Source organism: Drosophila sechellia, chromosome X (genome assembly GCF_004382195.2).
Source record: "Drosophila sechellia strain sech25 chromosome X, ASM438219v1, whole genome shotgun sequence".
NCBI lineage: Eukaryota > Metazoa > Arthropoda > Insecta > Diptera > Drosophilidae > Drosophila > Drosophila sechellia.
The window spans coordinates 15,478,628-15,506,458 of record NC_045954.1 but is presented as its reverse complement, the minus strand read 5'-3'; the positions used below and the strand labels follow the sequence as shown (position 1 = coordinate 15,506,458).

Below are 27,831 nucleotides of genomic sequence, written 5' to 3'. Positions count from 1 at the left end.
CCTTATAACCAATACTAACTACCCCTCTCACTTTTAAACGGATTCTGTAAAATTAATTTTTGGCCAAATTTGTGCATTTTTTGTAAGGGGTACCATCATAAAAATTTGCGAAAAATTCAAAAATCATAGAATTTCCAAACTTGAATGCAGATCGATTGGGATTTAAACAACGAACTCAGCGAGGTATGACATTCCTTATTTGGGTCATTATTTTCAATGTTTTGATCAAAATACCGATAATTTTTTTCACAAAAAATCTGGAAAACTTTTTTCGGCAAAAAACTCAATTTTCAAGTTGGCTGTTTTGGCTATAACTTGTCTAAAAATGGTCACACAGCAAAAAAAAGTACCATTTTATACTCCTTATAACCAATACTACCTACCCCTCTCACTTTTAAACGGATTCTGTAAAATTAATTTTTGGCCAAATTTGTGCATTTTTTGTAAGGGGTACCTTCATAAAAATTTGCGAAAAATTCAAAAATCATAGAATTTCCAAACTTGAATGCAGATCGATTGGGATTTAAACAACGAACTCAGCGAGGTATGACATTCCTTATTTGGGTCATTATTTTCAATGTTTTGATCAAAATACCGATAATTTTTTTCACAAAAAATCTGGAAAACTTTTTTCGGCAAAAAACCCAATTTTCAAGTTGGCTGTTTTGGCTATAACTTGTCTAAAAATGGTCACACAGCAAAAAGAAGTACCATTTTATACTCCTTATAACCAATACTAACTACCCCTCTCACTTTTAAACGGATTCTGTAAAATTAATTTTTGGCCAAATTTGTGCATTTTTTGTAAGGGGTACCATCATAAACATTTGCGAAAAATTCAAAAATCATAGAATTTCCAAACTTGAATGCAGATCGATTGGGATTTAAACAACGAACTCAGCGAGGTATGACATTCCTTATTTGGGTCATTATTTTCAATGTTTTGATCAAAATACCGATAATTTTTTTCACAAAAAATCTGGAAAACTTTTTTCGGCAAAAAACCCAATTTTCAAGTTGGCTGTTTTGGCTATAACTTGTCTAAAAATGGTCACACAGCAAAAAAAAGTACCATTTTATACTCCTTATAACCAATACTACCTACCCCTCTCACTTTTAAACGGATTCTGTAAAATTAATTTTTGGCCAAATTTGTGCATTTTTTGTAAGGGGTACCTTCATAAAAATTTGCGAAAAATTCAAAAATCATAGAATTTCCAAACTTGAATGCAGATCGATTGGGATTTAAACAACGAACTCAGCGAAGTATGACATTCCTTATTTGGGTCATTATTTTCAATGTTTTGATCAAAATACCGATAATTTTTTTCACAAAAAATCTGGAAAACTTTTTTCGGCAAAAAACCCAATTTTCAAGTTGGCTGTTTTGGCTATAACTTGTCTAAAAATGGTCACACAGCAAAAAGAAGTAACATTTTATACTCCTTATAACCAATACTAACTACCCCTCTCACTTTTAAACGGATTCTGTAAAATTAAATTTTTGGCCAACTTTGTGCATTTTTTGTAAGGGGTACCATCATAAACATTTGCGAAAAATTCAAAAATCATAGAATTTCCAAACTTGAATGCAGATCGATTGGGATTTAAACAACGAACTCAGCGAGGTATGACATTCCTTATTTGGGTCATTATTTTCAATGTTTTGATCAAAATACCGATAATTTTTTTCACAAAAAATCTGGAAAACTTTTTCGGCAAAAAACCCAATTTTCAAGTTGGCTGTTTTGGCTATAACTTGTCTAAAAATGGTCACACAGCAAAAAGAAGTACCATTTTATACTCCTTATAACCAATACTAACTACCCCTCTCACTTTTAAACGGATTCTGTAAAATTAATTTTTGGCCAAATTTGTGCATTTTTTGTAAGGGGTACCATCATAAAAATTTGCGAAAAATTCAAAAATCCTAGAATTTCCAAACTTGAATGCAGATCGATTGGGATTTAAACAACGAACTCAGCGAGGTATGACATTCCTTATTTGGGTCATTATTTTCAATGTTTTGATCAAAATACCGATAATTTTTTTCACAAAAAATCTGGAAAACTTTTTTCGGCAAAAAACCCAATTTTCAAGTTGGCTGTTTTGGCTATAACTTGTCTAAAAATGGTCACACAGCAAAAAAAAGTACCATTTTATACTCCTTATAACCAATACTACCTACCCCTCTCACTTTTAAACGGATTCTGTAAAATTAATTTTTGGCCAAATTTGTGCATTTTTTGTAAGGGGTACCTTCATAAAAATTTGCGAAAAATTCAAAAATCATAGAATTTCCAAACTTGAATGCAGATCGATTGGGATTTAAACAACGAACTCAGCGAAGTATGACATTCCTTATTTGGGTCATTATTTTCAATGTTTTGATCAAAATACCGATAATTTTTTTCACAAAAAATCTGGAAAACTTTTTTCGGCAAAAAACCCAATTTTCAAGTTGGCTGTTTTGGCTATAACTTGTCTAAAAATGGTCACACAGCAAAAAGAAGTAACATTTTATACTCCTTATAACCAATACTAACTACCCCTCTCACTTTTAAACGGATTCTGTAAAATTAAATTTTTGGCCAACTTTGTGCATTTTTTGTAAGGGGTACCATCATAAACATTTGCGAAAAATTCAAAAATCATAGAATTTCCAAACTTGAATGCAGATCGATTGGGATTTAAACAACGAACTCAGCGAGGTATGACATTCCTTATTTGGGTCATTATTTTCAATGTTTTGATCAAAATACCGATAATTTTTTCACAAAAAATCTGGAAAACTTTTTCGGCAAAAAACCCAATTTTCAAGTTGGCTGTTTTGGCTATAACTTGTCTAAAAATGGTCACACAGCAAAAAGAAGTACCATTTTATACTCCTTATAACCAATACTAACTACCCTCTCACTTTTAAACGGATTCTGTAAAATTAATTTTTGGCCAAATTTGTGCATTTTTTGTAAGGGGTACCATCATAAAAATTTGCGAAAAATTCAAAAATCCTAGAATTTCCAAACTTGAATGCAGATCGATTGGGATTTAAACAACGAACTCAGCGAGGTATGACATTCCTTATTTGGGTCATCATTTTCAATGTTTTGATCAAAATACCGATAATTTTTTTCACAAAAAATCTGGAAAACTTTTTTCGGCAAAAAACCCAATTTTCAAGTTGGCTGTTTTGGCTATAACTTGTCTAAAAATGGTCACACAGCAAAAAAAAGTACCATTTTATACTCCTTATAACCAATACTACCTACCCCTCTCACTTTTAAACGGATTCTGTAAAATTAATTTTGGCCAAATTTGTGCATTTTTTGTAAGGGGTACCATCATAAAAATTTGGGAAAAATTCAAAAATCATAGAATTTCCAAACTTGAATGCAGATCGATTGGGATTTAAACAACGAACTCAGCGAGGTATGACATTCCTTATTTGGGTCATTATTTTCAATGTTTTGATCAAAATACCGATAATTTTTTTCACAAAAAATCTGGAAAACTTTTTTCGGCAAAAAACCCAATTTTCAAGTTGGCTGTTTGGCTATAACTTGACTAAAAATGGTCACACAGCAAAAAGAAGTACCATTTTATACTCCTTATAACCAATACTAACTACCCCTCTCACTTTTAAACGGATTCTGTAAAATTAATTTTTGGCCAAATTTGTGCATTTTTTGTAAGGGGTACCATCATCAAAATTTGCGAAAAATTCAAAAATCCTAGAATTTTCAAACTTGAATGCAGATCGATTGGGATTTAAACAGCGAACTCAGCGATGTATGACATTCCTTATTTGGGTCATTATTTTCAATGTTTTGATCAAAATACCGATAATTTTTTTCACAAAAAATCTGGAAAACTTTTTTCGGCAAAAAACCCAATTTTCAAGTTGGCTGTTTTGGCTATAACTTGTCTGCTAAGTATAACACATATTTTGGAAAATGCTATATGGTTTGAGGTATGAGATTATCTCAAGCACCACCGAGCAACGAGATATGTACCAATTGGTAGCCGAAGTAGCACTATCACCTATTTCCAAATCCAATCAGTGGGTCTAATGTTAAGTCAACGAGCACAGGTCCTCTTGTGGGCTGAGGATATTCGATTCTGGCTGCGAATTCATGACTTTGTCGCCTCGTGGAGGCCGCAATCGGGGGTCAAGGCGGGGCCAAGGTCATAATGAGAGGTTGTGCACCGCAACACCCCACATTTACAGCCACTCTTGTAATCTCCAATCGGCATAACCTTCATTGAACCGCAATCCGAAAGGTCAGCAGGGGGACATTGGCCCACTTAAGTGACATCTGATACTGGGAGGCAGCGTTAATCGGTTGTAGTTAATGGGCAATGGGCAATTTATAGGCATTTTCGATTGATTTGTGCCCATTTACAAATATGTGATATCCTTGTTTTGTATTTAGGAGGTGTTCTTCGAAAGTAAGAATGTCTGGTGTCCAGAATTTTCCACGCAAACCGACTTAAGGACGTCATCTAGGCAAAGGTCCTGCTTGCCAGCTGTTTCATCGGTCTCCAAGCATCTGCCTGCGCCCTCGTCCTTCGTTCTGCGCACCTTTAAGCAATCCGATCATTCCGCATCATTATGGGGAAGCCAGCGACGCCTTTGCACTCGCAGCAGCTATCGAAATTAACATAAAACATTTATGACAATGTCGCAGTGTCGCGGGCAGGACTAAGCCGTTTGTATCCTGATTTGCATGCATTTGCATATGAGGAGATGAGGGAGGAGGCAGGATGCGGGATGCGGTATGCGAGATGTGGGATGTGCCGGGTGGAATGGGTTGGCAAGTGTCCTGGCCGCTTGAGCTGTCGCGTTGAGACGCGTTTATCTGTGCGTATGCAGAAAGTTTTCCAATTAAAAGTTTCGCCCAGGTCCAAGTCTGTCGCCGCATCTCCGTCTCTCGGTCTTGGGTTAACAGCTCTCCGCCCGGATTCTGCGTCCTTTTGGCGACAATTAAGCCCCATAATGAGCTATAAACTTCCAGCGACAAGTGGTAAAGCTTCTCAGTGGCAGAGGCACGCAAAGTGCCCTGTTAAAATGCGCACATATGGCAAATAAATACGCATACGCCAGGTGTGACAGCAAAGCTGATGGCACACTTCGCCGAGAAAAGCACACTTTGGCCAAAAAGTTGGCAAAGGTTATTGATTTCGTATATGCGGTGATAGCCAAAAATGTATTCTGATGTTCCAAAATTATTTACAACTTGCACATACATGATATAAATCATTAAATATAATAGCAGACAACTTTCCAACATGGCTCTACAAATTCTTTAAGGATTTTCTGTGCTTGAGGGAGCGTTTTAAATGTATTGAAAATTCGTCAATAGCTTTCATAATCTATTGTCCGTGGCCAGCGGAATGTTTGCGTCTTCCTTCCCCTTCGACTTTTGTTGTCAAATGAAGCGTGACAGCTGCCAGGGATTGTAAAGCAAACAATTGTCGAAAAATTATTGCTGCCTCATTTGCTGTGGCGGCCCAATTTGGCTTTGACACCTTTGACAGATTGCTTAGCATTGTTGGTCTGTCACCCCGCACCCCTGTTGCCTTTTACATTTCACCTTTAACCTTTGGCACTTGGGCCTGCCCCACAGAGCCTTTGCCAAAAGAATTTCATAATCAGCAGCAGTGCGATAAAAATAAACTCGGGTTGGGTCTGATAAGAGGGTGGCGCCATTACGTCAGCCGCCTTTGCAACTCATCAAAAATGTCTGAAATGAGGCTGGTGGGTGGCGAATTGTGGGCGGGGCTCTTTGTGGGCGAGACATGACCTGCAGCTGCCACCAGCGGGGATTTGTCGAACGTCATTTGCAATATGCGAGCAGCCAAAGGAATGCCATGCCAAGTGGTGTGCGTCCTTCCCATCTTCCCACCAGGCTCGTAATCCCCAATCCCGTGAAAGCCACCCACCGCCCACATTTTAGCCTGCTAAAAGTGCGTTCCTTCTGCTCCTGGCAGTAATCCTTTACCAAAATATGTTGGCGTTCTTTAAACAGTATAAAGAGTATCTATTAAATTGTATATACTAAAATAAATCCATTTTAAATCATATGAAAGTATCTATAAGAATTTTTAGCTTGCATTGATAAAATAAATATCCAACGAAACTATCTAATGCAATATCTATATGAATTATTTATTCTAAATAGCTTCATATTGGAAGAACTCCCTTGGAAATGGTTAAACCGAGCTCATTCATAGGCTTGGCTTTCAATATTTGTTCGTTGTTTCCTGGGAACTTTTATCCGCCGGCCGAAAATTCAATTTAGGTGGCGACGCCCACTTGGCTTCCCTCCCTCGGGGACATAAATCCCAATCTGGATATCCCATTCGAGGGCCTTCGGCGATTTGCCAGAGATAAGGAGGCCGCTCGTGGCATCCGAGGCAGTCCGCTGTCATCCGTTGGCCCGGCCGGCCTTATCATAAGTTTCAAGCACGCAGCAAATAAATCCAATTAAATTAGCAACAATCTCAAGTGGCCGACGGATGATGGCTGCAGCTCCTCCTCGTGTTGGCTCCAGCTCCTTGTTGGCTCTTTTTGCGCTCCCGCTCCTGTTGCTCGGCCTGATTCTGTCCTGGCACATCCTTGTGCCACTCCTATTTCGCTGGCCGGGATACATTATTTTCAATTTGCCTTCTGCGGTTGTTCAGCATCCCTCTCGCCACCTTCGCCTCATCATCCATCTCCGTGGGCCCAACTCGTCTCTCATCCCACATCGCATCTCGTCTTGCTGGCCAACCAACCTATGGGCATCGGATTTTTATGGGCATTGTGTGTGTATGTACCGCCCACACAAGAAGCACAGTGAAGCCTTAACAGAAGGACATGGAAAAACACTAGATATATATACATATCCTTTTGGACTACTGATACTTATCCCGTATATTTATTTACTTCGTTTGTTGGTTAAGACTATTCGTCCAACTTATTGAATCACTACTGTAGCTGCTGCTTCACATATAAAGTACTATTTCGATTTGTTTGCCTCCCCTTGAACTTCTTTATGCCGCCTCGCATTTGTTTGTTGTTTGTTATTCAATAGAAAATTAGTTTGTTTCTTCGCCACGGCTTTTTGTATTGGAGTAAAATGTGCTTTGATATATTATCAGCATACAAATGCACTCAGCTAACGTGAATTTCGGTTTCTTCTCGCTATTCTGACAAACCGAAATCAAATCCTAGTCTGGAGTCCACTCCAATTGAAATTAGCAGCATCTGGTGCAGAATGTAATGTATTCCTCGGCAGCTGTGTGAAAATTAAAGGCCCAAAAAGGGTTTATCCGCCAGCTGGTGAATGGAAATTATGTGGGGTTACATCGAGGAAACTATCGGGAAAACTGAAGCTAAAAACGTTAGGAAATAGACAATAATCAAAATGTATATTTCACAGCAGATGGTCATTTTTTCTTTAAGTTTTTTATTTAATGTTTAATATACTGCATGATAAGATTAAAATCACTTTCCACATGTGCATAATATATGATTGTATATGCGCTTTATCAATATCATTGATGAGCATTGTGCAATCAAGATAATTTCCTTTGCATATGCAACCGATTAACAATATTGATAAACTTGCTGCTCTGTAAGACAAGTTTATATTGCTAATTAGCTATCTTATATCGCTATCAATTGTTTATTGTTATGAATGGGGGAGGCGATTGATAAACTTTTCGCTCAATGTACAATATCGAGTAATGATGGCCATGATTTACCTTTTGTCAATTAGCAAATGCAACAAATTAAAATGGAATTATTTTCCAGCTAGAAAGGCTGAAGAATGTGCAAAATTGGCTACGAATATTTCAATTAACAAGTGCATTTATATCAAAGATGGGATATTTCTTTCACCCTGTAGAACGGCATTCCAAACTGGGAAGCTATTCCATCTCGGCACTTCATCGTTCTCCTGGCGGGCAGTGGAATGGGATGGGATTTCTGGGATGCCAGTTGCCGACCTTTGGGCAATCAATTAAGTTCTGCGGCACGCAATCTCCCCGAGTGTTTGCTGACCATCTGACCAAGTGACCAACTGACCAGCTAACCAACTAACCAACTAACCACCTAGCCATCAGACCATCCAAAGGAGCTGCCTCATTAGAACTGGAGTACTCCTCCTGCATTCCGTTTCCCTGCGATGACAAAGGGAATGGTGGGGAGTGGGCCGGGGCGTGGAGTGAATCTTGGGTGCCCACGTTGCGGCTACGTGACAAACTTGGCACGACAACGCGCACCCTGAATTTTCAAGCCACTGCGAAGAGAGCCGGCGATTTAATAGAATTTAAGCAGCATTTAGGCGGGGTTATGAGTTGTGAGTTGTGAGTTGCCTGGAGGGGCAACCGGTGACAAGTGGGGGCCAGGGACCTTTGCCACATAAATCTGTCAGGCCGAGAGCAATTCTCATAAAATAATAATGGCAACAGCAGAAACGGGAATGAGCACAAGTCCACTCAGAAAAAATTGTGCAGCATTCCCAGCCATAAAAGCAATAAAAACTGTAAAGGTTTGAAACTGAAAAAATATGGATTTCAATCAATATAAACTTCAATGATATAGTATATATGTTTTAATGAAACATTCAGTTTGCTTTCAATTATAAGCAAATGTGACTTTTATGACTTTTTTTTATAAATTCGTAGCTTTGCTCATTTCTTTCTCTCAGTGCACCAAAGACAAGGGCAGGTAAATGGTGCAGCAATAAAAACGCGATAAAGTCATTCAAAGTGTTTAACCGGCGGGCGGGGGAATCTGTGGGGATCATCTCGAGAGTTGGGCGGCTGGGTGGGCTGGATGGGCGGTACGAATCGGGGCAAACAAAGTCAAAATTTTCCACATGCGCTGTTCCGAAAGAAGAAGAGGCAAAAAAAAAACAAAAAACCGAAGCACTCTCGCTCACCTGTACTTTTTTTGTTCTTTATATTTTTGTGTTTGCTCGACAGTGTCATAAATTTGTTGATGTTTGCCTAACACTGAAGGGGAGTGGCAGCTGGTGGTGGGCGTCGAAAGGGGAGGGGTGGCGTCAGCTGGGTGGCAGGTGAGAAGCGGGTGCAAGGTCATGCACACAATTATATTACGCCTGGCCAAACAGAGTCGAAAATCATGGAAAAATAACCAATCGCATTCAGTGAACGCATTTGCAAATGAGCGCATTTTACTGCAAGCAAAGGGGGATTAAGAGGGATTTCAAAAGGGGGTTTTAAAACCCCTTTTTCGAAAGAATTCCTCTGAGTGACGTGTCAGCAAAGCGACTGCGAAGTGAGCAGCGAACTCTGACAGGTGGTGAGCAGTACTGGTCCAGAGTATTGTTGCATTATCTCATCGGGTAATCCGATGATTCTGCATTTCGGACATTATCGCAGCTGCACAAATGGGACAGGTGGTAATTTGTGCATTTATTTATTTTACATGTCAGTAAGTCGGCATAGAGACTGTTCATTTCAGAAGTCCACCAAACAGTTCTTAAAGAAAAGAAGGATATAAATATATCAAATTGCATATAGTTAACTTAAACATACAATTTAAGTTACATGCTTTCCAAGCTGTTTCTGCTTAGATTCAACAGTCGATTTGCCACAACTTTTGCTTTCTTATTCGCTACAATTTCTTCTGTCTGCCAGCGACAATTGCTGCAATCCCAAGCAATTCAAATATTTGGCGAGCGTTGTCGGGGGACTCAGTACTTTCATTATCAGACATCGTCGCAGCAGCACACAAGGACATATAAAATGCGCTGTGCCAATGCACTGGAAAAAAACAATAATTTGAGCAAAATTTCAACAAAAAATAGTATAGCATATATACATTTTTCATTTAGAGAGTTATTAAGGAACTAAAACGTAATTTTTTAGCATGCATATCATGTTAATGATAATTCCATTTAATTTATGCTATTAATAACACCCCTTTTTTCACTGTGCAGCTGCTTGGCAGCATTCTGCTTCTTACATTTCTGTCTCAATCTGTCACAGCAGCCAGCTTGAAGTGAAGATCTTATCGCTTCTTCTTCTCCTTTTTTTTTTGGCCATTGCGCTGATAAGACCGCCAACGCTGTCACCACTTTTGCCAGACGCCTTGCAGAGACGTCATCAGGTGGACAAACGCAGTGATCCAGAGATCGTTTATGGGTTGAGCCGTGGATTCCACAGTGAGGCAGAAAAATCTGGCATCAGTTTGCATTTCATGCAGTGACGTTCAACATGGCGTATGCGTAATATTGGCGTATATATGGCACCAATGGGGATTTTCGCGAACAATCGAAATGGCACCTGATCCGCAGCATCATCACGTTCATTTTCGGTCGTCAGCTACAGTTTTCGGTTTTAGTTTCAGTTGGAGGAGTGTCACATTGACTGGGGACCCACGTGGCGTATGCTTGATATGTTGGCCAACAATGCGGGAAATGGTTTCAGCTTTCAGTTCAGTAGAAGTTCTGGTCTTTGATAGAAAGATTTATTTACCCCGAAATAATGGTATTGTAAGTAGTTTTCAGTAGCTATATGACTGCTTTCCCAATCTTGGACTGGCACCACAATTAAACCTTGCAGCACCTCCACTTTGTGTCATCCAGATTGCTTGTCAGTCGGCTGGTGGCGGCATCCACATGAATGCATTTGCGTGTTTCTGTCGAGGGCTTTTCCCATGTCCCATTTCCCATTTTCCGTTTCCCATTTCCCGCTTCCCGCTTCCCGCTTCCCTGGGACTGCCAAACATTTGGCCGAGGAAGCAGCTTGTTATCCCGCCCGCCATTCCCCCCCGAATCTCCTCGTCATCGTGCTTAAAGCAAATGTCATGCAATGTTCTGTTTTAATCAAAGGATATTCGAGCGCATCATACGAATAACAAATGCAAGCAAATGCACATAAGTACACGTATTTATTTGCATATGCATTAAAAAGGACCTGCCAGCATTACCTCGGGAATTTTTTGATTTTTTGCCAGCGAATGTGGCCGAATTGACGCCACTTTGCACTTAAAGTAATGGCCTCTCAAAGGATCCGCAAAAACCCCAAATACAGTTAACTTCATAATGGAAAAAAGTGTTAGCTGCGTGCTGCGTTTATAGAATACCCTGGAAAACGGGGGACTTAGGTACTGAGTTTAATGATATTCATTAATTGAGTAAAAAAATGAAATAAAGTTTATTGTAATTTGGAAATCGTCTAAATTGAATACAAAAACGCCCATCTAAATCTGCTTTTCAAAGGGTATTTCAAGTGGTTGTTGTGAGAAGCAAAAAACTATTTTCGCTGCAGCAAACGTGTCACCTGCAATGAGGAGCGACGTGATGCGAGTGGGCGTGGCAGGTGCAAAGTGCATTATATCTAAAATAAAAATGGAAGATGGAACATCAAAACGGACGTAAAGCTGCACAACAATTTGATGACAACGTGTGCGGAAAGTGTGCTGGGTATAAATCGAAGAAAGGAAAATCGGAGATGATGGGGGTTTGGAGGGGGTTGGGGGATGGACTTTCCATGGGAAACTGCAGCGGAAAAGAGCCACGACTTTGAGTGTAGTGAAGCGTGAAGCGGCGGAAGTGCTGTTGACTTTAGTCGGAAATGCCATAATCTCATGCTCATGCCAACTGAACAGTTCGCTTATATATACATATATGTGTAAGCTTCTTTTTCCAATGCATATATACCAGTTTATATATAGACAGAAATTTTCCGTCTTTGAAATAACGCTTCATTGAAACCAATTATCAGTTGAAAACTTTCCGCGAGCACAAAGGAAATGAACGACGACGAGTTCCTACTAAGAAGTTAAGCAATCAATGCTTAAGCAGATTCTGGGGAAATATTTGCAATAATCTTATTTAAAGTCTATAATTTTCCTTTCTTCCTAATCAATTATCAATCAATTTTTAAAATCCTTTCCTCTGTTGAAAACTTGAATTATCCTTGAGAAGGTACTAAGACCATTACCATAATGCTTGCTTATCGGATTATTGAGTTCGAGTCTTGAGTTCCAGCTCCAGTAGCTTCGATCTTATCTGAAACAGTTTTATTTGCCGCAATTAGGGCACTTATTCCACGTAAATGCCACTGCACGGAGTACGTCATCATGTGTGAGGAGCGGAGCGGAAAATGTTAGCGTTTTATTGGAATTTATACTTATGCGAAAAGGACCTCGGCAATTCCGATTGAGAGCTCCCTTGAGTGCGCGATTTGTGATGGCGAAATCCTTGGCCCAGGTCGCACGGCATTGGCTGGCGATGATGGTGATTGGGCCTATGATGATTGCGATTCCGATTCCGATTGCGATTCTCATTCCCAATCCCAGTTACAATCTCATTCCGATGGCAGGCACCGTCTGTCTCCGGAATTCCCCAACTTCCCCGACAGAGCTGCGGCGCTTCCTTGGCGCTGCTCATTATCCTTGGCAATGTCTTTTTAAATTGATTTTTTCGCTGTCAGCTTATTACACACACTCACACTCGCACACTCACTCACACACACACACACAAGTTCAACAAATTCGCGCGAGTAATTGTCGGTGCCTGTAACTCAGCCTCAAAGTGTGCGATATATTTCCATTGTTTTCATTTTATTTTCATTTCATTTGAGTCCAATTCTCAAGAGCTGCAAGTCACATGCTGGGGCACATGTAGGGAATATAGAGTACAAAACCATCGTGGGTTTTAACTATCTAAACACAACTAGTCTTGGCCATCAAGGACTACAATTGCTTTCGAACAAAACTGTATATCCTGCATCCCACGTTCGCAGAGCACACTTACATATGCTGAACTTGGCACACTCTACGTTTTGTCACTGTTTATTGACTTGATGGCGAAGGGTCGAAGGTTGGGGAATCCGCCCCCCCCCCCTCCCCCTCTTTTTTTGCAATGCTGTTGCGCAGGCCTTTTCATTTGGCATTCAGGGGGGTGGTGGGCGGTTGGGGACAATTGTTGCCAACGGATTTTCGGCTTAAGTGCGAGTGCTTCTTTATATAAGCATATGCCATATATATATATATATATACATATATGACTCGATTATATATATACATATATGACTCGATTATATTCCAGTTTATGCATTATACATGCCTTTTCCGTTCGCATGTCTGCCCTCATCTTTTTCGTACATCTTTCGTTGTTGTCCTTGTGTAGGCCGCTTTGTTATAATCGCATTTTCAGTTATTGTTTACCACCACCACCCACCACCCACCGCCCTTCGAATCCTTCGTGCCCATCCTTGGAATGTCCTTTGTGCATTTCGAATGCGGGCAAACGGAAAATCTTGCGAGGTCCAGGTTTTTGGGGCTCGGAAAAACCTACTCATGCATATTTCAGTTGGCCATCCAAACGTTCACTTTCTTTCTGCTGCGTGTAAGTGGCATGCACAGAAAGAAACAACTAAAACTAAACTAAAATGCTCGAAACAAATCGTTAATACTATAGTCGCCAACTTTGGCACCTTATGGTGATTATTTCCCAGATGAATTACCCATTTGATTGACCATTTCCTTCGGTGTGTTAAAACTGATGACCGAAATCAAAATGGATGCGGCTTATTTAAAGTAAGCGCCTCGTTATCCCCTTGCAACATTTTGCGGCAGAAGTTTAGTGCATTTGCTTTGATTGCATTTTGGCGACGCCATTCCACTAAACACATATCGCCCCCATATCCATCGCATCCATGGCATGCAGGATATTCGCAAGAACACTTGCCCGTTTTCGGTTCCAGCTTCATGTGTATTCATTAAAAATTTAAGTGCTTATTTACACTTTGAGTGAGTTTGTACGCTCGTCGGGATGCAGGGGGATGCAGTGGGATGCAGTGGGCTGCTGTGTGGTGGGCGTGGCATGTGCAGCACAGGGACCACAAGTGCATTCACTTCAGCCACATGGAAAACCGCACTGATACCAAGGACCTGCTCTCCACATGACCCGACCCACGCCACGCCCCCCTTGGCTGGACACCGCCCTGTTTTGACAGTTAATCATATTTTGGAATGCAACATGGACATGACACCATCCACTGGGCATGGAGCACGGAGCACTGGGCTATGGCATGACTTTGTTGGACACTCATTGCTGGCCCGCCATTCCTTTGTATGCCCAACGGGCAGCAAGGGGTTAAGGGGGCAAAGGGGGTTAAGTTCGTTGGGCTAGGACCGAAAAGCGCTCCTGGTGCAACCAACCACTGGTCCACGAGACGAGCTCCTTGCAAAGAGTGCTAACCACAACGCAATCGATCCGCACAAATTGGCCATCGGCAGTGATTGAATTTCAATATGCTTCGGTCAACTGCAATTTTTTCTCAAATGTTGTTAAGATTTCATAGTAACTCAATAATGGGGTTTCTTCATTTTCTGCCAAATTTAAAGTTCCAAATTTAAAGTTCAGAATGCGCACTTTATTTCGAACTGAATTTTAATGGTCAACGGATATTACTAAAATTGTTCTTGAAAGTTTATCGAATTTTAAAGTAAATGAACTAATATTTGTTGCCTCTACTGATATTATATTGTTATATATATATATATAATACCAATAAAATGTTTTTCTGCGTTCTACAGATTAAAATACCATTCTTAGTCATATTATTTTACCACTAATCAACGAGCGTCTGCAATTTGATATGAGCATACCCTTTTATCCAACTGCAAAACAGATCGATTTATCGCTGGTAACTTCCTAGGTATATCCGTGCCACGCCCCATTCGCCTCGGCCGCCTTCGCCTGCGAATCGCCGTACTGAAAAATCCGGCGTAAATTTATCAGTTTACTGATAAGTGGCAGCCAACATGGCTGCTACTTGGCTTTCGCCTCTGCCGTTGGCTTTTCTGCTAATTAATATTCAAAAACTTCTTAACAGTTTGCCGCTTTTGTTGTCGTTTGCCAGGCGAATTGATGCGGCTGCCAAGAGAGTTTAATTAAACAAATATTTGGAATTTGATTTGCAGCCAGCAGAATTGTCGTGCTAGTGGTGGTGGTAGTTTGTGTGAGTGGTGGTTGTTGGCCAAGAATTCAAGACGACTGCCAACGGAATTCCAATTTCCTGTCCCCAATTGCCGAATGCATTATGCAAGCCACTGAGCCAACATCACAAAGGCCCCTTAAATCGAATGTAAATAGAAAAGGGACGCTGGCCAGGACTCTAGAAAGCCAATCAAAGGAATATTCGCCATGGACAGCAGCTTAATTGCCAAATTAAGTCGGCCACTATATGTATTATATATACATATCTATATACCATGTACATGAACTGGAGGAGCAGGAGGACTTATTCCTCGAATGGCTGAGTGCACGATAATAAAGAAGAGAAATAATATTCGCAAGACATCTGCTTTTGTCAGCCTTTTGGCATTTTATCATATCGCTCGTATCTCCTATCTGCCACATACATATGTATCTACAAGATCGTCTTGTCAGAAGCATCTTTGAAGGCATTACTGTCTTTTATACCTTTGTTTTTGCAGTTCAAAGTTCGAAAAAGTCAGTACTTTATAAACAATATATATATATATATATATATATATTTATTGCTAATTTCTTAGTTACTTGTGCCTCTGTTGCCTGTATTTGCATATAATTTCATCAAATGTGTTAATTCCTGGGTATATATTGCGAAGTTGACATTGATCTTATGATCATACTAATGAGATCAACTTAGACGCAATAATAAATATTTTGCACAAGCCTTATAATAAACAAGACCAAATACATATGTTAGTAATAAGTAAATCAAATGAAATACTAAAATAATATTTAAAATATTCTGCTAGTTCCCCTACTTTTTTCCACGTGTAAATTAGTGAATGAACGCGCGAAAGAGTGAGTGTGTAATGAGTGCACTTGCCGAAGAAGTTCAAGGCGATTTCCCCCGGCCAGTTCACATGGCAAAGAAAGAATCGTGTCTGGAGCGATCCTTATCTTATCTGGCCCCAACTGCCGGAATAGCCGAGCGCTATTTATATTAAATTTTTTTGTTATATTTTACGGGTCCCACAACAATGTCGCCTCATAGATTATGGCCGGGGGTCCTTGGCCACTTGAAAGCGACATTCGAAGCGACACTGATCTCAAGTAGATCCCTATCTGTTTCGCTCTCCGATTTCGTTTTCGATTTCGAGCGATTCGAGCGATTGCTCAGTTACCCGCCGCCAATTCTCGCTCACCTGGCCTTATCAGCTAGACGATAAGCTGCCTGCTTTTTGCATTCTCCAAACGCTGTGGCTGCGGCTTCTGCTTCTGCTTCTGCCTCTGTCAGCTGTTTGCTGTTTGCTATTTTAGCGCTGGCGATCGACGGCGGTACAATCGACACAATCCCCAACGTCGCACCGAAAAATTCAAATCAGTTCTCATTCAGCGTCGCGTCAACGGAATTCGTTGAACCGCACCGCTTCTCCGCTCGGAAGCCATTTGTTGCTGTTGCTGTTTCGTTAACTGTTTCCGTTTCACTCACAAATCGAATCAAATGAAATCGCATCAAATCGCATCGCATCGAATCGCATCAAATCGAATCCAAGCCGCATTCAAATCGAATCGAATAACGTACGCATAGCGCGGGAGGCGAATTTCCAATTGCCAATAAATAACGAAGAAAATACGACGAAAATGCTGGGACTCTAAGTGAATTGTTTATTGTTTAACGCTATTGTCGCGCACTTGCCGACCATTCGAATATATGTGCAATGTTTTACTCACGTTCATGGAAATTGTGTGGATTGTTATTCGGTAGGTGGCAGCAGTGGAAAACTAGAACACACATTTTGTTAAAAAACCGCAATCCCTAAATGATGGTAAAAAAAAAAACGTGGAGTATTAAGAAGAATTCAAGGGTCAGCTAGCAATTTGCAAATTAAATATTTGCTTTGGCGGTCAGGAAAAGGATTCAGCGGGCAAAAGAAACCCAAAATATGCCCACAGATTTGGTTAACTTTATCCCAAAAGTCGCTTCAAAGGGTAAAAAGGTGAATGAAAGCTGTGTTCGCGCTTGTATCTTGTATATCAGCCCCACCCAAATGATAAAAGTTTGTCAGAACCTTTTTAATACCCCTTTGTTCGGCATTCAAACTTCTTCTGCTGTATTCATTTATTCATTTTTGTAGGCAATATTCGAATATTTTGATTTTTTATATTTGATCGTAGCTACAAATGTCTTATTTTTAGACTTTTACCAATGAAAACTTAGCACTTATACGAGTAGTTAACAATGTTTAAAATAGCTTATGAAATTATTGAAATGATAGATTGTGTTGGGGCATTTTTAGGTTTGTTACTCCGCGCACCTTATCTATTTTTTTTGTATTCCACCAACTTCTATTTTTGGACCGACTTTTTAGCGGCTTCTTAATGAACAACCAAGTCGCTTTGTATGGTGAATGCTTTTATGATTAACTTAGCAACTTTGTCCGTTTTGTTTGAGCGTTTCGCTCGAGTGCCGCCCACGGGTCGTATACGCGATGTGATTGGGCGCCCAAAATTGACGTCTCTGTTCCTTGATTTTGCCAGCGATTTGCGGCTGCACTTTGGGCTGCTGCTTTCTTTTGGCTTTGGGCTTACTGGGCACCCAACCTTCGCTCATTTCCCGATAAGATTGGCCGAAATCGAAGGCCGAAAGAAATCAGCAATCGCAAATCAGCTGGCAAATATCAGAAGTCAGAAATCGGAAGTCAGAAATCAGAGCCGTTGTCGCGTGACTTGCGCTGCGGCAATTTTTGGTGATAATCAAAAATGAGAAATACTACAGGCAAGGGAAATTAAAAAGCGTTTAAAAGGAATTTTTACGAGGGGCCATAAATCAGTGATTTATCACTGTGGCCGGCAGTCCACGTAGTGACGAAGAGCACTACTGCATATGCACATAATTTTTAGATATGGTATTTTCTTAATAAAAAAAACATGTTTCGTTACAAAAGTTGATATTATAACTCTGGTTTGTTGATGTTGAGGTGCTATCGTCACTAGTTTTCATGTCGTTAAGAAGTGTTTTTATTTGATGTTTAAGGTTTTTTAAAATAACATCATACAGTTGAAATAAAATCAACCAAAACTAGATTTTCAGTGCAATTTTGTGCGATTCGCCTGGGGAAATAATAGCTCGGAAAGCCAATGACCCATTTGCGAAATGGCAAAGATTTGAGGTCCCTTGGCCGTGACCTTTGACCTCGCACCCACCGCCACGCCCATTCGCAATGGCTGCCTCCGTTGCTCCGTTGAATAATCCGCTAATCCTCGCATTTCAACCCCTTTGTTGCTATTATTATAATTTTGTTTACTTTTATTCTTGTGCCACACGATTTGCGGACTATTTCAGTCGCGTAATTGTTTAAACATTTATACTTCTGAAAGTCAAAGAGCTAAAATGCTGTTTTTAGAAATTGAAATTTAATGATGTGTACATTTTAGTATTTATTATGGCCAAAAGGAATGACAAGCCACTTAAGTTGTATTAATAATATTTAATAGACGTTCTAATATTAAAAACTAAGAAAAAAGGCAATTATTTCAGATGCATTAAATCTTTCAATACTATTTAAATATGTTATATATTTTTTCCAAACTAAACCTTTTCGTTGCTTTACTTGCAGTCGCGCCGCCAGTCGGTGAGCTCCAGGGCGATGCCGCCGGGCGTTCTGGTCAACGATAGCCGTGCGAACTCCACCGATGACATCCAGATCGCCTTGGCGCCCCACATCCAGACCTACCTGAGCCAGACGGGCCGGCGGCACTCCTGCTGCAGCGTGATGCTCCCAGTGGCATTCGAGCGGGCGGCGGCCAAGTCCTGGCTGGACCCCAAGTTCGACTCCCCGGTTCTCGAGGAGCAGTACCAGGCCAGCGTCTTTCCACACATCCGCATGCGATACAGGTAAAGGATATAGATGATTGCGACTTATCACTTAAGTCAAACCAATGTAAAAGTATCTATGTTCCCCTTTCGAAATATGCAGATACATGTTGCCACTTAATGATGAAGTAGATTCAGATTCATACGATTTGTGTTCTTAAATTAAATGATTTATTTTGTGCTTCAATATTTGTATCATTAGTCTGGGTTTTTCCCGCGCTCTTGTAATTAAAATCGCAGCGGGGTGGGGCATCCAAAACGGAATTAAATCTAAGTGGGGCCAGTGGGTCAACCCGTCCATCATCGTGGCTTCCACCCAACCAACTGCTCAAGTACTCAACTATGCAAATCGAGCTGTCAGCCAGCGCAATCAAAAGAACAAATAGGCCAACTCTGCCAGGTTTAAAGCTTTTACAACGCCATTTATTCTCCACGATTTGGAACAATTTAAATATCGTTTCGTTTAAATCGTTATAAATACGCGAAAAATGGTGTGCAAAATGGAAAACCTTTAGAAAATGAGGCTAATAATAAATGGCTAAAAAAATGCTTGCTCCTAATTGTGTTTGCACCCACTAGTTTATTTTTAGTAATTGTGGCAAATGGAAAATCAAATCTATTCTATTCGCATAATTTAAAAGCACGTATTTTCAGTGTCCCTAAAAATCCTATTAAATATGTATTTGTTATTACACACTCCAAACCACTTTTCCACATCCAATTATGTGTTTAAAAGTCACAGGTTCGCTGACACCTGGCGGAGATTCCATTTAGCCCAAAGACCCCGACGACTGCCTTCCGCCTGGATAGACCCTTTTTTACTAACCCTTTTGCAGGTGTACGGTTCCATTGAATCGCAGGGGAGTCCAACACACGGACGTGCATGCAATCAACACGACGCCAAAGAACATGGGTTTCTGGGCGGGATCAGGGTACCAGGGGTCCGGAATTAGTGGCTGAGGGGCTGGTAACTGCTCAGGATGGCGAAATTGCCGCCATAAATGCTCCGTTGGCGTGTGCCTACCCAAAGAGGTGGACGAAGGTGTGGGGCATCCGCGGAACTAAGGGGTCTTGGGGGGTGTGGGTTACGGAGTAAGAGGTATGGGTTAAGGGTCTTGGGGTTAGTTGCAGGTCAATGCCATTTCGGGCCATTTGGCTGCCAATTGCAGCAGTTTCGCGTGCGGCACCAGAAAAAGGCAAACAACCAATCGATTTGGCTGCCAGTACTGTCAGCTGGGGAATTTTTAAACCAGATATATTAAGTTCGCTTGCGGGTGAAGCTAACTTTTCAAAAAACTACTGAAGACACTAACATTCATTTGCATTTTCTGTCTAATGAGTTTGCTGGTTAGTTCTTAGTTAGTTTTTACAGTTCCCCTAAAATGTTTTGAATCACCTGTGATTCCTGGAAGTTGCCATTCGCACTACTTCATTTACTAGGACTTTAAAATTGAAAAGTTTCCCGAACCAGCTTTTGGCATATGTAAGCCTCGGAAAGTTTTAAGTTCGCCAAGTCCGAAATTTGAATTTTGCAAGATGGAAAGCGCAGTGCTCTGCTCTTGACACTTTTTCACTTGGGGAACTTTTGATGGAGACCAAGGGTGTTGCCAGCCAAAGTTGCTCGAAACAATGGCGACAGCTCCTGGTCCCAACAGCTGGCTAAGCCATCAACAATGGCCGGAAATTAGCGGGCAGGTGGTGGTCGTCATCTGGGCAGCATTACCCGTTTAGTTCCGCAATGACCTCTGCTCCCTGGAGCGGAACCAAGTGGGTGATGAATGCAGTTCCACTGGCAAATGTTCCCATGGTGACAGCTTGGGCAAGTAAGTTGAGGAAGCCGCTTTCTCCGCTTACCGCTCCAGTTCTCAGCCGCTTTCCTTTCGCTGCAGTTGGCGTTAATTAGGATGAATGGCACTGCCTGCCTGCAAGCGAAAGTTAAATGGGATGAACGTCAGAATCTTGAAGTGCTTGCCATCGCTGGCCAACGGGAAAACCCCGACGCCACCCAGTTGGGTCAAGTCCTTGGCTTCTCGGGCATATTGTACTGCACCTAACCCCATTAATCAACGGAAATACAATCCCAATTATTTCCTGGGAGCTCGTTCCTAATGATTATTCGTCTCAATTCGCTCACTGCCTTCCAGGTTCACCCTCTCGTACATCCTGCTCTGCTCGCTGATGTGGTGCCTGTACTTCGTGGTGGATGGCGGATCGGAGGACTTCTGGCGCCCAATCTCTAGCTCCTTCTCGATGCTCTCGCTGGTCACCATCATGGCGTTGTGCTTCACCCATTGGGACCTGTACAGGGAGCACCGAACGGTGACCTCGGCGATAACTGCGCTGCTACTCTGCGGCGCCTCATTGGCATTCCTCACCTACACGGGCCGGGCGTTCAGTCCGCTGGGTCACTTCGCCATCTGCCTGGAGATCGTCCTGCTAATCTACACGGCTCTACCGATGCCCTTGTGGCTGGGCGCCAGTACGGCGATCAGCTATTCGATTGCCTTCGAGATGGTCTCGCACATGGTAATCGGATGCAGTGCAATTCATGGAGGTCCCATGCACGGCGGCGGTGGAGCAGCTGGAGGATCAGGAATGGAGGCCAACGGAGATCCCAGCAATAGGATACTCATACTGCGGATAATGGCCCACCTGAGTGTGCACTTGGTGGGCGTGCATGTGCTGATCATGAATCTGGTGCGCATGCGCGGCACCTTCATGAAGGTGGGTCAGAATCTCCTCGTGCGTCGCCAATTGGAGATGGAAAAGCAGCTCAAGGAGAAGATGATACACTCGGTGATGCCGCCGAAAGTGGCCGATATGCTGCTCAATGAGGGTGGTCCGTCGGGTCTGGATGCCGGTGGACTGCCACCGGAATCCCACTACATGCGACCACGTGCCTCCAACGATGTGAAGTCCCTGTTCCGACCATTCCACATGCACAGCATGGAGAACGTGAGCATCCTATTCGCGGACATCGTTGGCTTCACCCGCATGTCCTCGACGAAAACAGCCGAACAGTTGGTGGAGATACTCAATGATCTCTTCGAGCGTTTTGACGACCTTTGCTCGCTGAGTGGCTGCGAGAAGATCTCCACGCTGGGCGATTGCTACTACTGCGTGTCCGGTTGTCCAGAGCCACGGGCGGATCACGCCATTTGCTGTGTGGAAATGGGCCTGGGCATGATTGATGCCATGCGCTGCTTCGATGCCCAGCGCCACGAGGGTGTCAAGATGCGAGTGGGCGTCCACACGGGAACAGTTCTCTGCGGGATCGTCGGCACGAGGCGGGTGAAGTTCGATGTGTGGAGCAACGACGTCAGCCTGGCCAATAAGTAAGTTGTCGTGTGGTTATCACGCCCAAAGATTACAATTGCCTAACTGTCGCTTTATCTCTACTCCAGAATGGAATCCTCGGGCAAACCGGAGCAGGTGCACATCTCGCAGGAGACATCCAGCTTTCTGGGCGATGCCTACTACTTGGAGGAGGGCGAGGAGGTGTTTGGTGAGTGTACCCTTTGACTACTTTCCTCTGGAAATCCCCTAATGTTTGTCAATCCATCAGGTCATCGTACGTACTTCGTGGTGGGAAGACGACGCGACTTCACACGCACCAACAGCCTGAGTCCCAGCATGCCTGCGAATGCCACTGGCAGTTCCCTGCTTTTGCCCGGCGCCCATGGCGCCTCCCTTTCCCAGAGTGCCACCAATGTGTCGGCGGTGCAGCCGAACGTTCCTCCGGCTTCGCCGGTGGGTCAGCTGTCCAGCTCGCTGAATCCCTCGCCGGTGCTCTCCATGCGACCGCGTCTCACCTCGTTGAGCATGAAGATGCGCAAGAAGTCGCAGAGCCGCGACCGGGATGTGGAACGTGGCATCATCCATCCGGCGGCAGCGGGAATTCCACCGGTGATTGTGGTGCGGGAACGACCGAAGATCATCATCACCACCAAGTCTCTGCCCGGCAGTCTGGACTCTGATGAACAACCACCAGTCAGTCCACCGTTGCTACCGCCAGCGAATCCCCCAGCGGCCGAAACACGATCGAAGATCAAGCTAAAGGTGTGGAAAATTCCACGATTCCTCAAGCGATTTGAGGAATTAACCAACAGGAGTAGCTGCGGCGGCAGCTCCTCCGCTGGTCATCTGGACAAGGAAAGAGAGAGGGAGCGGGAGAAGGAGAAGGAGGAGCTGCACCATCAAAATCAACTGAATCCCGAGGAGACCTTGTCATTCATGGACAACCAGATGCAGAATGGCAACGGTTGTGGCTATCAGCAGTTGCCCGTTTTGGTAGAGTCCAACCATCGCACTCAGACCCTGGACATCCCGGCCGCTCGTCCGGTGCTCCATCATGCAGCTACATCCACGGCACTGGCAAGCAGCGTGCTCAGATCGCCGGAGGCGGGAGTCAGTGGAGGCGGAGGTTGCTGTTCTCCGGGTCAGTACTCCATGTACGATGACATCATCGATGTGCGATCCTACATCAGTCAGTCAAGGAGCGATATATCTCCATTCGGTCGTTCGGGCAGCTATAGATCGCAATGTGGCCGCCAGTCAACGGGAGGAGTAAACGGAGCAGCAGGACCAGCAGCAGTCGGGGCCGATGGAAGAGCTGGCACCTCCCAGGCTGCGCCACCGGTAGAGCAATCGCCACTCCCGCGACCACGCGCATCCACCTTGGCAACCGGTAGACCCACACCGAATAGCCTGGAACCGGGCACTTCGTCCACGAGTCCCTGTTGCTTGCCAGCTCCGGGCAACTCCGGCGGAGGTGGTAGCATCTTTCCGCCAACGCACTCCCGCCAGTCGAGCATCTGCCCATCGGCCACTTCGCGCAAGGATTCCGGGATCAAGAGCAACTCGCGCAGATCCTCGATCCAACAGCAAATCTATGCACTCAACCAGACGGCGATTAGTCAGCACAGGGTCTCCGGTTACTTTACCAGCTCCACGTCCAGTATTTCCAACTTGGGAGAGGTGCAGGGACTGGGACTTCCGCTGGCGGTTCAACCACCACCACCTCTCCTGATGCCCGCCTGCTCCTCGCAAATGGCGGATCCTCTGGCCGCCTGCCTGCAGCAATTGCGCAAGCAATCGGACCTCCAGCTAATCCGTTGTGTTCGGGATAATGCCAGGTCGCAGAGGAGCTATCTGGTGAAACCGCCGTTGCGGAAATTCAGTTTGTACTTCAAGTCACGGCAGTTGGAACGCGATTTCCGCTCGAAGGCCCATCGATTTGGAGCGGAAAATGAGACGGAAGGACCGCCGACTTTGGCCACGCCACGCTATAATACCTACATTGATATATTCGTGGGCATTGCGGTTTATCTGTGCATCTCCGTCTCTCTGTTTTTGATGACCCAGAACACGGTATCGCCGAGCTTCCGTCTGTGGGTGACCTTGTTCTCCTGCTTCACAGGCATCCAAGTGTTCGCCCTCTTCCTCTTCACAAGGCAAATGTGTCGCCGGCAGAGCGGTAGCAATGTCAGCAATCGATTCAGATCCAAGTCGACGACCAGTGAGGATTTGGAGCGGGAGGAGCGAGGAGCTGCACCGGGGGGAACACCACACTTTGAGTCCTGTGCGGATCGCATCTTCGAGGCCATATCCAGCTGGTATCCGTGGCACATTTGCCTGGCCGTTCTGATGGCCATGCCAGTGCTGTTGATCATCGCCAACTTCCTGCTCCTGGACTTGGAGCAACTGGAGGCGTTTGAGTACCATTATGGATTCCTGATCTTTGTGTGCATCGTGCACTTCTGCAATTTCACACAGCTGAATTGCTGGGTGCGGAATGTGCTGGCCTTTTTGGCAGCCCTCTGCTTTATTGGCATTGCAGTGTCCCAGTTGATGGTCTACAGTCACAATCGGAGTGACCAGCAGCAGGATCAGGAGGCGTCGAATTTCATCCAGGAGATCAAGTGGTTCCAGGACTATCACGTGGAAATCTATCTGGATCTGCTGCTCATCCTGGTGTTGGTCTGGTTCCTCAATCGCGAATTTGAGATTGGTTATCGGCTGACCTTCTACGGCAATGCGGTGGCCAATCAGGATAAGGTCCGGGTGCAGAACATGAAGAACCAGGCCGACATGCTGCTCCACAACATTATACCCAAGCACGTGGCTGAGCATCTGAAGAACACGGCCAAGTACTCGGAGAACCATCACAACATAGCCATCATCTTTGCCTCAATCGTGAACTTCAATGAGATGTACGACGAGAGTTATCTGGGCGGCAAGGAGTTCCTGCGTGTGCTCAACGAGCTGATTGGTGACTTCGATGAGCTGCTCTCACGTCCGGAATTCCGGTCTGTGGAGAAGATCAAGACAATTGGTTCGACCTTCATGGCGGCCAGTGGATTGGATCCCTCGCATCGTGGCACAGGGGACGAGCATATTCACACACTGATGGAGTTCTCAATCGCCATGCAGGAGGTGGTGGATGCCTTCAACAAGGATCTGTTGGAGTTCAATCTCATCCTGCGGATTGGCATGAACATTGGCGATGTGACGGCTGGAGTAATCGGTACTAGCAAGCTGTACTACGATATTTGGGGCGATGCAGTCAATGTGGCCTCCAGAATGGACTCCACCGGGCTACCCAATCGCATCCAGGTGGGCAAGGACTGCCTGCCCTTCCTCACCAATCGCTATGAGTTCGAGCCACGTGGCAGTGTCTATGTAAAGGGCAAGGATCACATGGAGGTGTTCCTCTACACGACACGAAGAGATAATCCACTGGATGATGACGAGGCTGATAAGGTTGATCGGTTGCCAACTAAGAAGAATGAGTGCGTGGAGCGGGATGAGGATGTGGTGCAGGGCGAGCAGCAGGCGGAGGACGATGACGAGGAGGAGGAGGAGGAGGACGATGACTTGCACTCCAGTGAGACCACCACGCTCTTCAAGTCACAGGAATCGCTGCAGGCGAATGGTGGCAGCCACTTGGCACCCACCGCCGCAGCCACCAGCCACACCCACACCATTACCCTAACCAACAACAACAACCATAACAGCAGCAACAACAACAACAACATTGCCACCAGCAACACAACAACAACAGCCAACAACAACTCAATGCCAGTGGAAACTTAGGAAAATTGCAGGGTAGCAAGGCACTTGAAAAATGGTTTCAAAATTGCATTTAATGACTCTAACGGTAGGGCAGCAAGTTTCCCGGACAACCAGACCATCCGTCGACAACCACAAATGGCTAAGAGTATGGAGCTGTGGCCAGAGAACCAAGCCGGATCCAGGGGATACAAAATCGGAGGGGCGGGGCGAGGGATTACCCAAAGGGGTGGGGGTTGAAAATTAAAAAAAGCAACCGTGTTTTTTGTGATATAAATGAATATGAATAGATAGAAACGTTAGGAACGATAGAATCGGTTTAAAGTTGCTAGTGATTGATTGGTTGATTGATTGATCCATCGATTGATTGTTGTTAACTGCGTCTTTATGGGATGGCCAACGAGTATTGGAGTATTCGAAATCCAACCGGAAGCAGACCATCAACTATGGCATATGCAAAATATGTGTGTGTTGACTCATCTGCACAACCAAAACGAAATGCTTTCTTTCCATTCTACCACTGTTTTTTTTTCAAATAGATACATAGACTACACTTAATTAAACTAATGGAAATACGTGGCTTTAAATGGTAGTAGCGAAATATAGATGTGGATTGTATGTAGATTCAATGTAACATAGAGTTAGCCCACTATGCATATAAGTAACTAAATAACAATTTTTTTGAGCCAACGAATGGATATTACATGTATAAATTGGCCGTTGTTCGATGTTGATCAATGTGTGTATATAAATGTACGTAGCTAAAGTTAAACGATTGCTGATTGTGTCTCGCAGACGAAGATCTGTTGCCATATAAGAGGGGTTTTTGGGGTCTGCAGGGTCGGATTATGTAGGATTACGTCGGATTTCGAAGAATCATAACCAAATGATCATTGTGTCGTCCGTTTTTAGCATAACATCGGAGGAAATGGCGAGGAAATTGGTTTCCCAGTGTAGCTTCATTTTTTTTTCACGTTTTTTGTAGTAAAGCAGTTATATTTAACGATCTACAAATGTATGTAGTAATATTATAACACGCCGCTTTTACATTAAATGTACCCAGCAAAGGACCGAAAAGTATGCACCAAAATGCTTGCCATACACACACAAAGACACGCACTCACCCACCAAAAAAAGCTTTCACCTCACTCACACACACACACACACACACCAACCCCCAAGACACCGGAAAAAATAATTTTATAGCCTTTTGTATAATTTTTTTATACAAAACACACCTTTTGTGCAATGCAACATTGCCAGTTTCTAATGGTAAACTTAAGCAGAACTCTATTTCCGCCACGAAAAAAATAAGAAAAAACCAAAAAAACTAATTACAAAAATCAGTGAAAATATATTGCAATGTAAACGTGTATGTGTATCGAAACCTATGGACCCTACTGTATTTTTATATTAACAAAACAAGTATTTTCTACTAATTTATTGAGCGACAAAAAAAACTAAAAAGACGTACATTTTTTTCTTGTCTTTTTGAAACCTCTAAGTGTACATACAGCATGATATATATATATATATATGCAAATGATATATATATATATATGAATATTTATATTTATAATTGTATATTTTTATAAAACAAAAACGAAACTGACAAAAAAAAACATTGAACTCAAAGAGCGAATGATATTTATGAGAAGTCTAGCAGTCCTGTTTACGATGTGTAGAAATGTTTAAATGTTGTTAACGCTGAGATACAAACAGCAGCCATAACCATTATGGCCATAACCAAATGTATGTGGATCCTACGTGTGTCCTACGTGTGTTTTAGCAAACGATTTCAAAGAGTTTATCGAAATGTTATAGGCAAACCTACTAAGCGAGATGTGTAGTAATAAAAATAAACCAAGGCAGCAGTCTTATATTGTATGTACTTAAAAGAATGTTGTTTCATTTCATTTCTTG

The 27,831-nt window shown here is 43.2% G+C and overlaps 1 protein-coding gene across 2 annotated transcripts in view; it reads left to right on the top strand.

Annotated features, from left to right (window-relative positions):
• LOC6620492 (adenylate cyclase type 9) overlaps positions 1-27,806 on the top strand; it is a 58,116-nt gene extending 30,310 nt beyond the window's left edge. The window contains exons 1-5 of one of the 2 annotated variants that reach the window (XM_032726154.1): positions 16,312-16,724; positions 18,581-18,858; positions 20,982-22,172; positions 22,242-22,342; positions 22,403-27,806. In XM_032726154.1, coding sequence (XP_032582045.1) covers positions 18,611-18,858; positions 20,982-22,172; positions 22,242-22,342; positions 22,403-25,932 — 5,070 coding nt within the window. In that variant the 5' untranslated portion in view covers positions 16,312-16,724; positions 18,581-18,610 and the 3' untranslated portion in view covers positions 25,933-27,806. Of the gene's footprint in view, positions 1-16,311; positions 16,725-18,580; positions 18,859-20,981; positions 22,173-22,241; positions 22,343-22,402 lie in introns of those variants that run through there. The other variant, XM_032726155.1, reaches the window with a different exon arrangement.
• The last annotated feature ends 25 nt before the right edge of the window (positions 27,807-27,831 follow it).